Source organism: Mya arenaria, chromosome 10 (genome assembly GCF_026914265.1).
Source record: "Mya arenaria isolate MELC-2E11 chromosome 10, ASM2691426v1".
Lineage (NCBI taxonomy): Eukaryota > Metazoa > Mollusca > Bivalvia > Myida > Myidae > Mya > Mya arenaria.
The window spans coordinates 17,902,537-17,917,450 of record NC_069131.1 but is presented as its reverse complement, the minus strand read 5'-3'; the positions used below and the strand labels follow the sequence as shown (position 1 = coordinate 17,917,450).

The following is a 14,914-nucleotide window of genomic DNA, read 5'->3' as shown; positions in this document are numbered from 1 at the left end:
TATATATAAAATGTACTTTATTGCAACATCATGTCTTAAAGTTGATTGTACACGCAAACGGGCTCTAGACACTACATGCTCATTCAGCACAATGGGTGGGGCTTTCAAACAGTGTGAGTGGCATTCCAAAAATCAGGCTCTAGACACTACATTTTCGTGCATCATAGTGGGTGGGCCCTCCCAACAAGTGGGCTCCAGATGCAACGTGTTCGTGCAGCACAGTGACAGGACCCTCCTAACAAGTATGCTTAAGATGCAACATGTTCGTACAGCACAGTGGGTGGGGCCTCCCAACAAGTAGGCTTGAGATGCAACATGTTCGTGCAGCACAGTGACAGGAGCCTCCCAACAAGTAGGCTTGAGATGCAACATGTTCGTGCAGCACAGTGGTTGTGGATTCCAATCAAGCGGGATATATAAGCTACATGTTCGTGCAGCACAGTGGGTAGGGCTTCTCAACAAAGGGCCCAGTTACTCTGCATCTTCATGCAGCTCAGGTGGTAAGGCATCCCAGCAAGCGGGCTAAACACACTACGTGTTTGTGCAGCACAGTGGGTGGGGCCTTCCAACAGTAGGCTCGAGATGATACTTGTCGTGCAACACTGTCGGTGGGCTTTCCAACTAGGGGGCTAGACAAGTTACATATTTGTACTACACTGAGGGTAGGGAAAAAGCTGGCTCGAGACGCTGCATCTTCGTGTAGGTCAGTTGATGTGTTTTTCAGTGGTAATATGTGTGGCTGTCATAAAATTATTTCCACTGTATGCAACGTTTTCTCATATGCTTTGCTCTTTCCAAAGGGGTGCAAATCACTTCTGTCTGTTATTCTATAAGAGTTTTATTCCGTTCATAAGTCTTTGACCAACATCTCTTTGTGTTATTTCCTGTTTCTCTCCTTTTAGATTTTTTCTTTGCATGGTTTTGATATGTTTCGGAATTTTCCTCCAATTTTTTTTCTCGCTGAAACCTCCATCTTTTAATACGTCATTTTCTAATTCAGTGAAAGTAATACCATCCTTGCTCGGTGGGTAGGTTTTATCATAACCAATGTCAGTGTAATGTTCTCTACTTGGATCTATTTATTTTCTTCTGACAGGTATCCTCAGTCCTTGACGCCTTTGTTTATGTGCTATTTAATAGCAGGCACGTCGTGAATACTGTTGCTTGATGCTATAGTATCTGCATATAATGAACTATGTGTTATACTAAATACACTGTCCATAGTACATATTGCAATACAATATTAGATCAGCTAATTCTAAAATACCACAAGATTACAGAAAAATAATATGTTCAGTTTCATAAACAAGACACCCAAAATTTTGTTTTGTAATTTATAGAAATTCAGTGCTTACATTTCTCTATGTATTCATATTTCCCTGCTAAATCACTCTTAAAATACATGTCTCGACTGTGACGTAACAACAGCTTGCTTTATCTAACTGACAAGGAGTAATAATTTCCTCTCGGAGACTTGATTCGTATATGAACGCATTAAATACGCATATTTTTTTTATATAAATTATGCAGTTTTGATTAGTTATGCAAAAGCAATCCATATACCACTTGGTCACTTTTTGCAGACTTTTTGAACTGATTTAGTTGAAATCAATTTATGCAAGAAGGTCCCTTTTTCCATTAATCAAAAGAAGTTTCACTTGGTACTACACAGCAACAACCCATATCAACAATAATTAACAAAAGAAATAAGACAAGGTAGGACATGTTAAACTTCAATTAACAATCCATTTGGGTCAAAATGATACTTTTTGCACCAATAGGACAAGTAGATGGGGCATACAATCAAACGGGCTCGACACATGTTCGTGCAGCTGAGTGGGTTGGGCAGCCCAAAAAGCAGGCACGACACGCTACCTGGACGTTCAGCACAGTGGGTGGGGCTTCCCTAAAAGCGGGCACGACACGCTGCATGGTCGTAGGTCAGAGAAAGCGGGACCTCCCAACAGGCGGACTGTAAACGCTACATGTTCGTGCAGAACAGTATGTGGGGCAACCCAACCAGAGGGTTACACACGCTACATATTCGTGCAGCATAGTGGGTGTAGCTATGCAACAGGTGGACTCGAGACATGACATGTTCGTGCAGCACAGTGGGTGGGGCTACCCACCCAAGAGGTAGACTGGAGACACGACATGTTCGTGCAGCACAGTGGGCGGGGCATCCCAATATGCGGGCTCGAGACGCTTTATGCTCGTGCAGAAAAGTGGAAAGGGCTTCCCAACAAGCGGGCTCGAGACACTTCATGTTATTTCATCACGGTTGGAGAGGCATCCCAACAAGCGTGCTCAAGACGCTTTATGGATTTGCATCACAGCGGGAAGAGCCTCAAAACCAGCGGGCTCGAACCGCATCATGCTATTTCTGCACGGTGGGAGGGGTGTCTCAACAAAGGCGTTCGGGGCGCTTCATGTTCGTGCAAAACAATTGGTGGACTTCCAAACAAGCGACTCGATACACTCCTTCGATAACATGCGGGCTCGAGACGCCGAATGTTCGTGCAGAACAGTTTAACTTTAATCGTATTTTATTGCTTCATAATTGTACACATTTTGACAATGCATGCAAAAGAAAACAGACAAAACATAAATCTAAGTAACATGAAAGGCAAGACATATTTTACTTAGTCAAAAGCAAAAGGGTTGGGCCACAAGTTTTTACAACATTAGAAAACGGCCCTCCTCTAAGAAGGGGAACAGTGAGTGGGACCTTCGAACAAGGGGGCTGTAGATGCTACATGCGTTTGCAGCAAAGTGAGTGAGCCATCCCAATAAGGTAGATCGAGACTCTACATGTTCGTGCAGCACAGTCTGTTCGACATATAAACAAGCAGGCTAGAGAATATTCGTGCAGCACAGTGGGTGGGCGTGACAACAAGCTGGCTCGAAACGCTACATGTTCGTGCAGCACAGTGGGTGGGCCTGCCCACAAGCTGGCTCGAGACGCTACATGTTCGTGCAGCACAGTGGGTGGGCGTGACAACAAGCTGGCTCGAAACGATACATGTTCGTGCAGCATAGTTTGTGGGTCTGCCAACAAGATGGCTCGAGACGCTACATGTTCGTGCAGCACAGTGGGTGGGCCTGCCCACAAGCTGGTTAGAGACGCTACATGTTCGTGCAGCACAGTGGGTGGGCCTGCCCACAAGATGGTTCGAGACGCTACATGTTCGTGCAGCACAGTGGGTGGGCCTGCTCACAAGCTGGCTCGAGACGCTTCATGTTCGTGCAGCACAGTGGGTGGGCCTGCCAACAAGCTAGCTCGAGACTCTAAATGTTCGTGCGGCACAGTGGGTGGGCCTGCCAACAAGCTAGCTCGAGACTCTAAATGTTCGTGCAGCACAGTGGGTGGGCCTGCCAACAAGCTAGCTCGAGACTCTAAATGTTCGTGCGGCACAGTGGGTGGGCCTGCCAACATGATGGCTCGAGACGCTACATGTTCGTGCAGCACAGTGGGTAGGCATGCCAACAAGCTGGCTCGAGACTCTAAATGTTCGTGCAGCACAGTGGGTGGGCCTGCAAACAAGATGGCTCGAGACGCTACATGTTCTTGCAGCACAGTGGGTGGGCGTGACAACAAGCTGGCTCGAAACGCTACATGTTCGTGCAGCATAGTTTGTGGGTCTGCCAACAAGATGGCTCGAGACGCTACATGTTCGTGCAGCACAGTGGGTGGGCCTGCCCACAGGCTGGCTCGAGACGCTTTATGTTCGTGCAGCACAGTGGGTGGGCCTGCCAACAAGCTGGCTCGAGACTCTAAATGTTCGTGCTGCACAGTGGGTGGGCCTGCCAACATGATGGCTCAAGACGCTACATGTTCGTGCAGCACAGTGGGTAGGCCTGCCAACAAGCTGGCTCGAGACTCTAAATGTTCGTGCAGCACAGTGGGTAGGCCTGCCAACAAGCTGGCTCGAGACTCTAAATGTTCGTGCAGCACAGTGGGTAGGCCTGCCAACAAGCTGGCTCGAGACTCTAAATGTTCGTGCAGCGCAGTGGGTGGGCCTGCCAACATGATGGCTCAAGACGCTACATGTTCGTGCAGCACAGTGGGTAGGCCTGCCAACAAGCTGGCTCGAGACTCTAAATGTTCGTGCAGCACAGTGGGTGGGCCTGCCAACAAGCTGGCTCGAGACTCTAAATGTTCGTGCAGCACAGTGGGGGCCTGCCCACAAGCTGGCTCGAGACGCTACATGTTCGTGCAGCACAGTGGGTAGGCCTGCCAACAAGCTGGCTCGAGACTCTAAATGTTCGTGCAGCACAGTGGGTAGGCCTGCCAACAAGCTGGCTCGAGACTCTAAATGTTCGTGCAGCATAGTGGGTGGGCCTGCAAACAAGATGGCTCGAGACGCTACATGTTCGTGCAGCTCAGTGGGTAGGCCTGCCAACAAGCTGGCTCGAGACTCTAAATGTTCGTGCAGCACAGTGGGTAGGCCTGCCAACAAGCTGGCTCGAGACTCTAAATGTTCGTGCAGCACAGTGGGTGGGCCTGCAAACAAGATGGCTCGAGACGCTACATGTTCGTGCAGCACAGTGGGTGGGCCTGCCCACAAGCTGGCTCGAGACTCTAAATGTTCGTGCGGCACAGTGGGTGGGGCTTCCCAACTGGTTGAGTGGCTTCCCATCAGGAGACTAATGCAAATCACTGCTCCTCGAACCGCACTATATTGAAGAATGTGTGAGTTGGTGATAAGTATGCAGGAATAGTGTTTGTTAATCAATTGTTTTAAAGTGACACTCTTATTCAAAATTAAAGCATACACATGTATAACAAACATAAATTTTGATTGATAAAGCTTGAAATGCTTAATAAATAATGCATTTAAGGAAAATAATTATTACTGATAATTAGTTAGTAACCGTGTATTTAATAGTTGAAAACGCAAAAAATGATAAATGATTGGTGAATGCTAAAAGATTTAATGTGATTTACTATAGTCTCATTAGGTAGAAATACTGTGTTTTATGCACATTTCTTTCAAATTGAACTCAGTATCCTTCATAAGAACCATTATTTTGTGAAATGTGAATACTGTCCAAATACATCCGAGGTTGTTTCCGATAAAAATGGCCGAGGAGCTTCGAATGGTTTCAACTATTTGGATCGATTGGTAATTAATTATAGACAATCTGGTTTAATCCATACACTTGTTATCGCTACTCTATGGTATGTCATATTATCTAGTTATGTGATTGACTTTATAAATTTGAGGTCTGGATATTCGCCACTTTAAAGATATCTGAAAGAAGTCTGAATTTTAACATTATATGTAATTTTACTGTTTTCGGCATACAGTTAATTACTGTATTTGAATTAGATTCGAGTATCTAAGACTGTTTTATTCTTGTTTTTGCCTTGTTGGTTTTTCTCAGAAAATTTCCCTTTTCTAAACCCGAGTGTACCTGTTTATTACAAGAAACTGAAGAGAATCGTCACAAAAGTCCGGACTATAACAGTGCTTGGCCCTTCACTGTAAGTAAATAATGTGTTGCTCCCTTTCACGCAGTTAAAAAGTGTTTAAGTTTATTAAAGGGATACAATATAAGTTGGTGCAAAACAAAAATTACAAAATAAAAATCAATTTTGAATCACTTTTTCAAAACGAAAGGCGTATGATTAAAGTAAAGATAAAAATATATTAGCGAAATGTTGGCGCTTTTTTAACTTGGTAATAGTGGTCACGTAGCTATTGATTAATAAAACAAATATGTATTAAGGCCAAAACATTTATTTTCAAGTCAATGCAATATGTCCATTTATTTTTTAAAGGCTTATACAAGTGAATAATCACATTCAAAATTCCAAATGATAAGTGTTCCTTTGACGAGACATTGAAATATGTTATCCAACGATTCCGAGCTCTGTCTCCGGACTGCAAAAAAAAGAACAAGGTAGATACACATTGTATTAAAAAAATGAGAATAAGCTATTTTTGTTCATGTTTAGGACTGAAGAATTTACTTAAGTTTTATTTTCAGAGTATGCATCGAAAACAGGGACTGAATAAAACAATAATAATGTTTTATATTTCGCTCTAACACACGTATAGTCGCGAAAACTCGCGAAAATAAACAACCTACAATAATGAGATAATATTGAAATTTATTCACTGAATACTAACCAAAAAACCATTTTAAACTACATACTTCTGCTCACATATGAACGGTTGGCGTTCTGTACAAATGTAATCGTTCCAATGCAAGTCTTTGCCACTGTATATGTGCACACAGTCCTCGTGGTGCCCAACGTCATTTGGTTCCCCTACAGCCCAGTCTGAAAATACCCGTTACACTTGCTATACAACGAATAAACATTATTCTAGGCTTATATCTAATAGACCAACTCATTATGAACATTCATGTTCGTTCCATTGTATTCTGATGCCTGCTGTGTTTTACTAGGTTATAACCCTAAAGTTTATAAAATAATTCCTGGATCAACATATACACCATCTTCTAAATCAATTTTTGCACTTGTTCTTGCTGTGTGTTTTTTCAGTCGAAAAATAATGTATTTTTTTATTATAACACGAGTTGTAAACCAGGCTGGATAATATTGTTATTTGTACTGCGTTTGATCCGGGAGGTTGTATTCGACCCGAGCGGATTTTTGCAGGTTCGGATCAAAATCTGCAAAACAAACACGAGAGTCGAATACAACATTCCTGATCAAAACACAGTACTAGTAACCCTTTTATTATATACATTACTGGTTACACCACTTAAAAGCCGCATGTTTTCATAATAAATGTCATTTTAACGATGCAACATTTTCTTATGACGTCATTGAACATCGCGAATCGATACTTGTTATGACGTGACGTTACAAGAGTGGAATATGGCCGTATTGCACTGCAGTGGAATACCGACTACCGTATTTTGCGATATGTATTGCGTGTGGGTTTATGATGGATATATAATAAATAAGCATACTGTCTCTACACGGCATGTAAACGCCAGCTCCACCACTTTACGGTGGTGCAAAGAAAAAGAGCTGTCGACACTCCCGTGATGGCGCTGTGCCCTATGTTTACATGAACAAACGTGAGTACGATTTATATTTTATTTGATAATTTCATTTAACGGACATATTTTGGAAATCGGAGAATGTGGTACCGTGTAAGACGAGTGTGTTTTGCGTATGAAGTAATATAAAAAGTTAACGCTTTTGGAATAAATACTTAAGTTGCTATGTTTATCATCCATTGAACATTATGCTGGTTATGCATACTACTTGCGGAAATGAAACTCTGCGAATTATCTTAACCTTACTTAAAACTATTTCGAAAACAAACAGCTAGGTGCTGTTAATTTTACCATAGAACTATAAGTATCTACCATGTGTGTCCGGTATGGATGGAAAAATCCGACCCGAATGCACGCTCGTAAGCCGGTAACGAGGCTTGCCGAGTTACAGGCCACGCAGCGTGACCGAAGGACGGATTTTTCGGTCCGGACCGGAAAAACATGATTGATATTTTTTCTTGCAATTCTAAAATTATCAGTTTGTGTAAGAATTGACGTAGAAAACGCACTTTTGTACATTTTACCAAAAAGCGCGTGAAACCCTGACGTCAAAAAGCGCAGTAATTTTAAATCACTATTGATGTCAAATAGTAACTTTTTAAATCGCGTTTTTACGATTATTCATTATCTGTTTTAATTAAATGCATACTTATTTATTTGATTGCGCTTTATTGAAATGAAATAATGTACTTTTCATAAACCATACAATAAAATAAATAAGAAAAAGCGCGTTGTTGCGCGTTTTTCCAGCACTGGACAAATGACCGGAAACACACGTCCGGTATGCAAGAATACCTCCCTCATAACCGGACACACATGATAGATACTTATAATTCTATGTTAAAAATTAACAGCACCTAGCCGTTTGTTTCGAAATAGTTTTAAGTAAGGTTAAGGTAGCTCGCGGAGAGTAGTATGCATACCAGCATTATGTTCAATGAATGATAAACAACTTTTATATTCATTCCAAAAGCGTTAACATTTTATAATACTTCAAGAGCAAAACATACTCGATAGCGCCACCACTACTCGACAGCGCCACCACTAGGGCAACAGCGCCACCACTTTTATAAATATGTGCATTTTTCCTTTTTAAGAAGTGCTTATTAGTTTTGTTGTGTTCCGGCATAGGTATTATACATAACAGTTATGTTTGCATGCGTGAGAATGTTCTTACGGGGTGTGTAAGCACCGAAATGTACTTGCTATGCAATCAGATATCAAAATATGCTCAAGTCTGATTCGGGAGAAAAGCTCCTGGCACCACAGTTTGCACAATATTGAAACAACATAGTAACCAGCCTACAGTAAAAGTGTTCTTACACGGTACCACATTCTCCAATTTTCGAAATATGTCCGTTAAATGAAATTATCAAATACAATATAAGTCATACTCACGTTTGTTCATGTAAACATAGGACACAGCTCCATCACGGAAGTGTCGACAGCTCTTTTCTTTGCACCACCGTAAAGTGGTGGAGCTGGCGTTTACAGGCCGTGCTCTAGTAACATGTGTTTTAAAGCTGCACTCTGACAGATTGACAGTTTTGACATATTTTAGAACAAACACTTCAGATTCAGTTTTTTTGGGGACCCAATGCCTTCAATTCAGTCATATATAATATATTTTTATAAAACATGTCTCAATAGATTTTAAAACGGCCGAAAATATTTTTTTCTTTAAGCTTTAGTAACGCCTTTAACCATAAAACATCATTTTTTGAACGTAAAAATAAAACACTGCGATTTGGTATTTTTGACCGCATTCTAATATCACTTCTATCCATACATTTGCACAAACAAATGGCTCGTTTCAAGACAAAAATAAATCAAATTAAAAAAAGTTTTCAAAACGGTCAATCTGTGAAAGTGCAGCTTTAAGTTTCATTTCAATTTCTTAGGCAACTTTTAGTTATGACCATAGTTAAAGATGCGCTCTTACTCCCAAATAAGATTTGCCACAATTAATAATATTATTCTAATATTCCAAAAAGAATACCGAGTTTAATTTGAAAGAAAATGAGCATAAAGTACGGTATTTTTACCTTATGAGATTATATTAGACCACAGTAAATATATAATCATTCGCCAATCATTTAATATTTGTCCGCATTCGGCTATTGAATACACGGTTACAATCTTGTTATCAGTAATTAATATTTTACATAAATGCATTATTTAGTAAGTAGTTAAAGGTTTATCAGTCAAAATTGATGTCTGTTATACATGTGTATGTATTGATTTGTGTCACTTTACAGATTATGCACATCAACGACGCCAACGTCAACAACATTAAGACCACCACAAAATATCGGAATTTGACCTTCGGTAAGAAGATAGGATAAAAACTTATAAAGCACTGGTACCACAAGTTAAACAAAAGTGTGTGTGTTTCAATAAGAGAAGTGACGTAAACGCGTCCGTGGTGTGATTTCTAATCAACGTCCGACACATAACGCAACCGCACCGGCTAATAATGCACTTGTCAATTGTTACCACGGCCCCAAGGTCCGGGGATATACCGGGGATAGTCGGGGAAATGGGCCGTGTTTTTACCTTCCAGGTTGCCCCGCAGGGCCGGGTGAATGCGGTTGTTTTGTCTTCGCGCCGAGAATAGAGGGGGTGAACCTTACCTAGGGTCCCTGGGGTGCGGGGGCAGTTGGCGGGGATTTTACCAGCAGTTCTTCCACGCAGGGCGGGGATTTTACCCGGGCTTGGCTGGACCGAAAGTCAAAGTCCCTGGTATTCCCCGGACCTAGGTGGGGGCGTGGTTACAATTAACTGGTGCATAAACGGTATACAATTAATAGTTTTAAAACAAATACTTTAACAATGGAAAAACATCTCGTGCCGCTATTAAGATGTGGGAGAAATTTAGGTTTCTCGAACGCAAGTAGGAACGGGTTCGAACCCAAGAACACGGATGCGAAACAGCCGCACCAGGTTGTTTTTTTATTAGTTGCATAGAAAAAAGAGCCAAAGACACTTTCGAACAAGGGGCAGAGAGCTGATATCATGATAAAAAGTAAGCATGACTCGTTAGTTTGCCTAATACAACGATGATAGGGCTTATTTGAGAAATCGAGGAATGCAGTGCTATATAAATATGTTTTATTTTCACACATCACTTTGCTTTTTTTGTAAAAAAAAAAAATGTTTACGGAGTAATTAAATCGCTTCTCCCTGTTTACAAGACCTGTGAAGACCTTGGGAGAACATTTTGACAAAAATGGTGATGATAGTGAAAATGTAGGATTTCAGTTTTGTTCGAAAGTTTTTTATAAATTTTCAGCTGAATTTCGCTAAAGAAGGTTTTTAATATACAACCAGTATTATCGACTTTTCTATTTTGTTGGAAATAATTACACCGCCTGTTCACCGGAATAAGCGCGTTTACTTGATCCAAAAGACAAAGGTTGGAGGCTGAGCCAATACGCTGTATAATTATGAAAGAATCGATGAGAAATTTCGTCAAATTTCGAACGCTATTAAAACCTTCATATGGGCATTTCTACATAGACCGGTTGTAACCAATGTTATAACGTAATACTGTTTAAGTTTAAGAAATAAGCGTTTGGTGAATTCGACCTTTTAAAGATGAGCATAATAGTATGTGTAAACTACCCGTATAATCTTCCTGGGTGAGTATATCGTTTGTGTCCGTCCATCTGTAGACCTTTTCAACCTCCTCGTCCGTCAGACCAATCCACCAGCCAACTGCCGCTTCTTAGAAAGAGAAAATGGCGTTTTATTGAATCCAAAAGCGGGTAACTTGAAAGTTAATGAAAAGCGGAGGAGGAAGTCAGAAAAACCAGAATAATGTTAATTATTTCTCAAAGCTGTGTTCATAATTATATGCACTGCACTTCACCCAGTTTGTATTTAACAAGTGCGCTAATCTTACTATATTTTTATTTCCGTTTTTGACTCCAGTTATTTGTCAGTCTATATTAAACATAAAAAATGTTATGTCTTCGGTTATAAATTGTGTCATTATGCATATATATTATAAGTTACGGGGTTAGTAGGTGTTCGCTCTCACCCGATATTGTTTCCTTTGCCCCGTATATCACATATCGGGTCACCTACTAACCCCGTAACGTATATATCAAGTCGACAACCGGTTTACATGTTTAAATGTTTCATTCGTTCATCGGAATCGGAAAATAAACGCCATTTTGGAACGATATACATTTGGTAACACAATATGGAAAAATATGGGATCACCGCGTGACCAGTCCTGAACCAATGACGTTGCGTCATTTATGTTGGAGACGTGATATATATATATATATATATATATACGAGACACACACACGCACGCTACCAACAGGGTACTTTTGAACTGGTACCAAAACTTCGCTCTCGTATGATATGAAACCACTGGGGGTGTATATCACCCCCCCCCCCCCCCCCTAGCTACTAACAGTGTAACCAATAATACTGCGCCAATACTATTACAATACCTCGTTTTCGCTTTCTTCTGATGTTATCCAAGAATTTACATAAATGGTGAAAAGTTCTACCATGAGTGTAATAGATGACTTTAAATAGTTGCTAGATTCACATCCCACCCTCCCCGTCTAATTTTAAGCCGCCCTTTGATTTATTGACTCAAATAAAAATGTTGACCTTGGGTCTGTATTTGCATATCGGACCGGTACTGTCCGGTGTGTCGGTGTGTAACACTCGTATGTAAAAAACGGAGAAGTGTCACGATCGTGTTCTTGGTTCGTCTAGTAACACATGTATATGGTTCCTTGTACGATAAGAAAGAGCATGAACACATACCCAACGGTAAAACGTTCACTTTAGAAAAAATGAGAAAAAAAAACGTCAATCCCCGGCCCATTTGAAATAAAATGGATGAAAATCAAGAAATTGATTTATATTGGCTATACTTATTCACGAGTGAAAATTAATTTACTTCGTTCTTGTATCTCATTTCTGAGGAAACTGTTCTCGATGTCATCATTCACGTGCACCAGGTGAGCTCTGTGGTTCTGACAGTAGTGCTGAAATGTATTACTGTCCGGTTAACGCAGTGGTTTGCACACTCGCTTCTCACTCATGCGGTCCAGGCTCAATGCCCGACCTGGTTGGTATTCAACATACAACTTAAGTTAACCTTATGGCCATTCAGTATTGACTTCATTCACACTATAAGTCAGTTATTAATAACAATCTATCCGATTAGCTACATCGTTTCTACATCCAATTAAGACCAATATTGAATTCCAGCCCTGGGCACGTGTGAGTTTGTTTTGTGGTCGCCGTGTCAGACAAGTGGGTCTCCTCCGGCCTCTCATATTCCAACCAAACCACAAGACCATACTCTCGCGTAAAATCGTGCCAACGAGAGTGATTGATATAATGTTGACATAACTTGCTTCACAATCGTTGTAAAATTAATAAGTTTAAAATATTGGAATACATATTAAGCTGAATGTAAATATACACGTCTCAACAATCAGTGTGTGTATTCCACGTGAAAACTTACGTCATCAATGCTACGTCGGACGGCAACATTTTGCTTCATGTGAAGATTTTAAATAAATATAACTTTTCTTTTTCTTCACCATTTAAATGAAACAAAGGTCATATATATATATATATATATATATATATATATATATATATATATATATATATATATATATGACCTTCGCTTAATTGTCATTCTGTTGAAACAAAGGTCATATATATATATATAGGTATTTATTAAAAATTATAATGCAAGTAACGATAGATAAGGTCTCACTACGAGATTAGGTTGATTGTGTTGTCATGATAGCTTTCATTCTATTATCAAATATAATTATTGGTATTGTTTAAACTTATTTATTTTTTATAATGATTGTGAAACAAGTTATTTTAACATAATATTTATCACTCTCGTTGGCACGATGTAACGCGAGAATGTGATCTTGTGTTTGTAAGATCGATCGGATTATTTAATTCTGATGTACGAACACGTACTTCTGCCTCGGTGAATGTTGCATTATGGGAATGAAAGGAGTAACACGAGCCTTCGTAGGCAGTCCAGTCATCCGGGCATGGCGTTATAGCTTCAGTCGCAACTATAAAAGGAATATATGGAAGGTCAAGTTCAAATCAGTGATCAAAATTTATTAAAGTTAAACTGAGTATAGAATATACAAAACTGTATTTGAACTAAATAAAGGTGTTATTAGGGCAACAATAGTTCGGTTAGCGCAGTGGCTAGCCCACTCGCTTTTCACCAAGGGGACCGTGGCTCGATTCCCGGCCTGGGCACATGTGAGTTTGGTTAGTGTTCAAAAAAAGCCGGACAAGTGGGTTTTTACAGGTACTCCGGTTTTAACCCACAACACAAGATGACACTCTCGCGCAACATCGTGCCAGCGAGAGTGACTTCGTAATAGTTATCATAACTTTCTTCACAATCGTTGTAAAATAGATAGTATTTAAATTAATAGTTCGACTTAAATATTGAAATCAATTACATGTATGCGTAACGTATGTAGAGCGTTCGTACACGAACATACTTTTGCAGTTTGATAAAGTCTTGCTCAGAGAAACAGTATTAAATTTTGTAAATCGCGAACATACGACGCACATCAATCAATCTTAATAGAAATGGCGAGATAATTATTTAGTGGGTTTTGATATATTTTTACAAACACAACTCAAAGCTGCACTCTCACACCATTTTTACAACTTTTTTTTTTGTCTTGTAAAGAGTAATTTTTTGCGTAAATATCTGCAAACCAATAATATAAGATTGCTGACACAAAATCAGATCGTAGATTTTTATATTTCCTTTCGAAAATTAATGTTTTATGGCTTAAACCGTTATTAACGGTTTAAGAAAAATGCATAAAACATAAATTTTTGAACTTAATTATAAAAATCTGTGATCAGCTTTTTTGTCAGCAGTCTTATATAACTAATTTCCAAGGATTTTCGCAAAAATTGATTCGTTCAAAGACAATTTTTTTAAAAAAAAAATGCTGTCAAAACGTTTAATCTGTGAGAGTGCAGCTTTAATAATGAATAAACCTTTGACTTTATCTGTATCATTTATAATTGGTAATATATATTATTTTAACGATTGTCATGGAACTCTTAAACTCACCTCCATGAATATTTCCTAAAAAGGCTAATGTAAAGCCTATGATGAACATATTCTCCATTTTAATCACTATGAAGAACGATCGTATTTGGTTTGGCACAATTAAACGGCTGTGAGAACCTTAAAATAAGAGATAACGTTAAACACCAAACTTAGACCTCAAAGACAGTCCTTTATTCATTCATTGTTAATGTATATGTGTTTATAGAGTTTTATAGAACTTTTCCTGTTTTTATTTAGGGTTGGAAACCCTTGGGATTTTTGCTATTTACTAAACGTGCCACCAACAAAAGAGCCGCACTTTCACAGATTGACAGTTATGACAATTTTTCGTTTTTTTTTTTTTCATCTGATTTTTGCATTGATGCCTCCAATTCAGTCATTTTAGATAACTTTCAGAATAGATTAGATCTCAGTTGATCAGAAAACGTTCGGAATTTTCTGAAAGCGTTAGTAACACTTTTACCCATATAACAACAATTTTCATATTATTTCACTGGTTTATAAACGCAAAAAAATGGCTAAATTCATGACAAAAACATAAAAAAGTTGTAAACGGTCAATCTGTGAGAGTACAGCTTTAAGATGATTTATAGGTTGTAACACTTATAGTAAGTCATCTCAAAACATATTTTACATCACTGAGCAATGGACATTTCATTCTTCCTAGGCTAGACCAAGAGAAGGACATTTGACTGCATCATGCATGCAATAGAGCGTTGAGTTTAAAGTAAAAAAAGACACGAGCTCCTTGACCAA

General features: G+C 39.5%; 1 protein-coding gene across 1 annotated transcript; it reads right to left on the bottom strand.

The window, feature by feature from the left end:
* Positions 1 to 5,847: 5,847 nt before the first annotated feature.
* On the bottom strand, positions 5,848 to 14,246 carry LOC128205688 (C-type lectin-like). The gene is made up of 6 exons (XM_052907544.1): positions 14,159 to 14,246; positions 13,021 to 13,121; positions 11,969 to 12,056; positions 10,666 to 10,767; positions 6,163 to 6,289; positions 5,848 to 5,888 (listed from the first exon to the last, which is right to left on the bottom strand). Exons 1-6 carry the CDS (start codon positions 14,214 to 14,216, stop codon positions 5,858 to 5,860), a joined length of 507 nt encoding a protein of 168 aa, XP_052763504.1. The 5' UTR covers positions 14,217 to 14,246; the 3' UTR covers positions 5,848 to 5,857.
* Between the last annotated feature and the right edge of the window lie 668 nt (positions 14,247 to 14,914).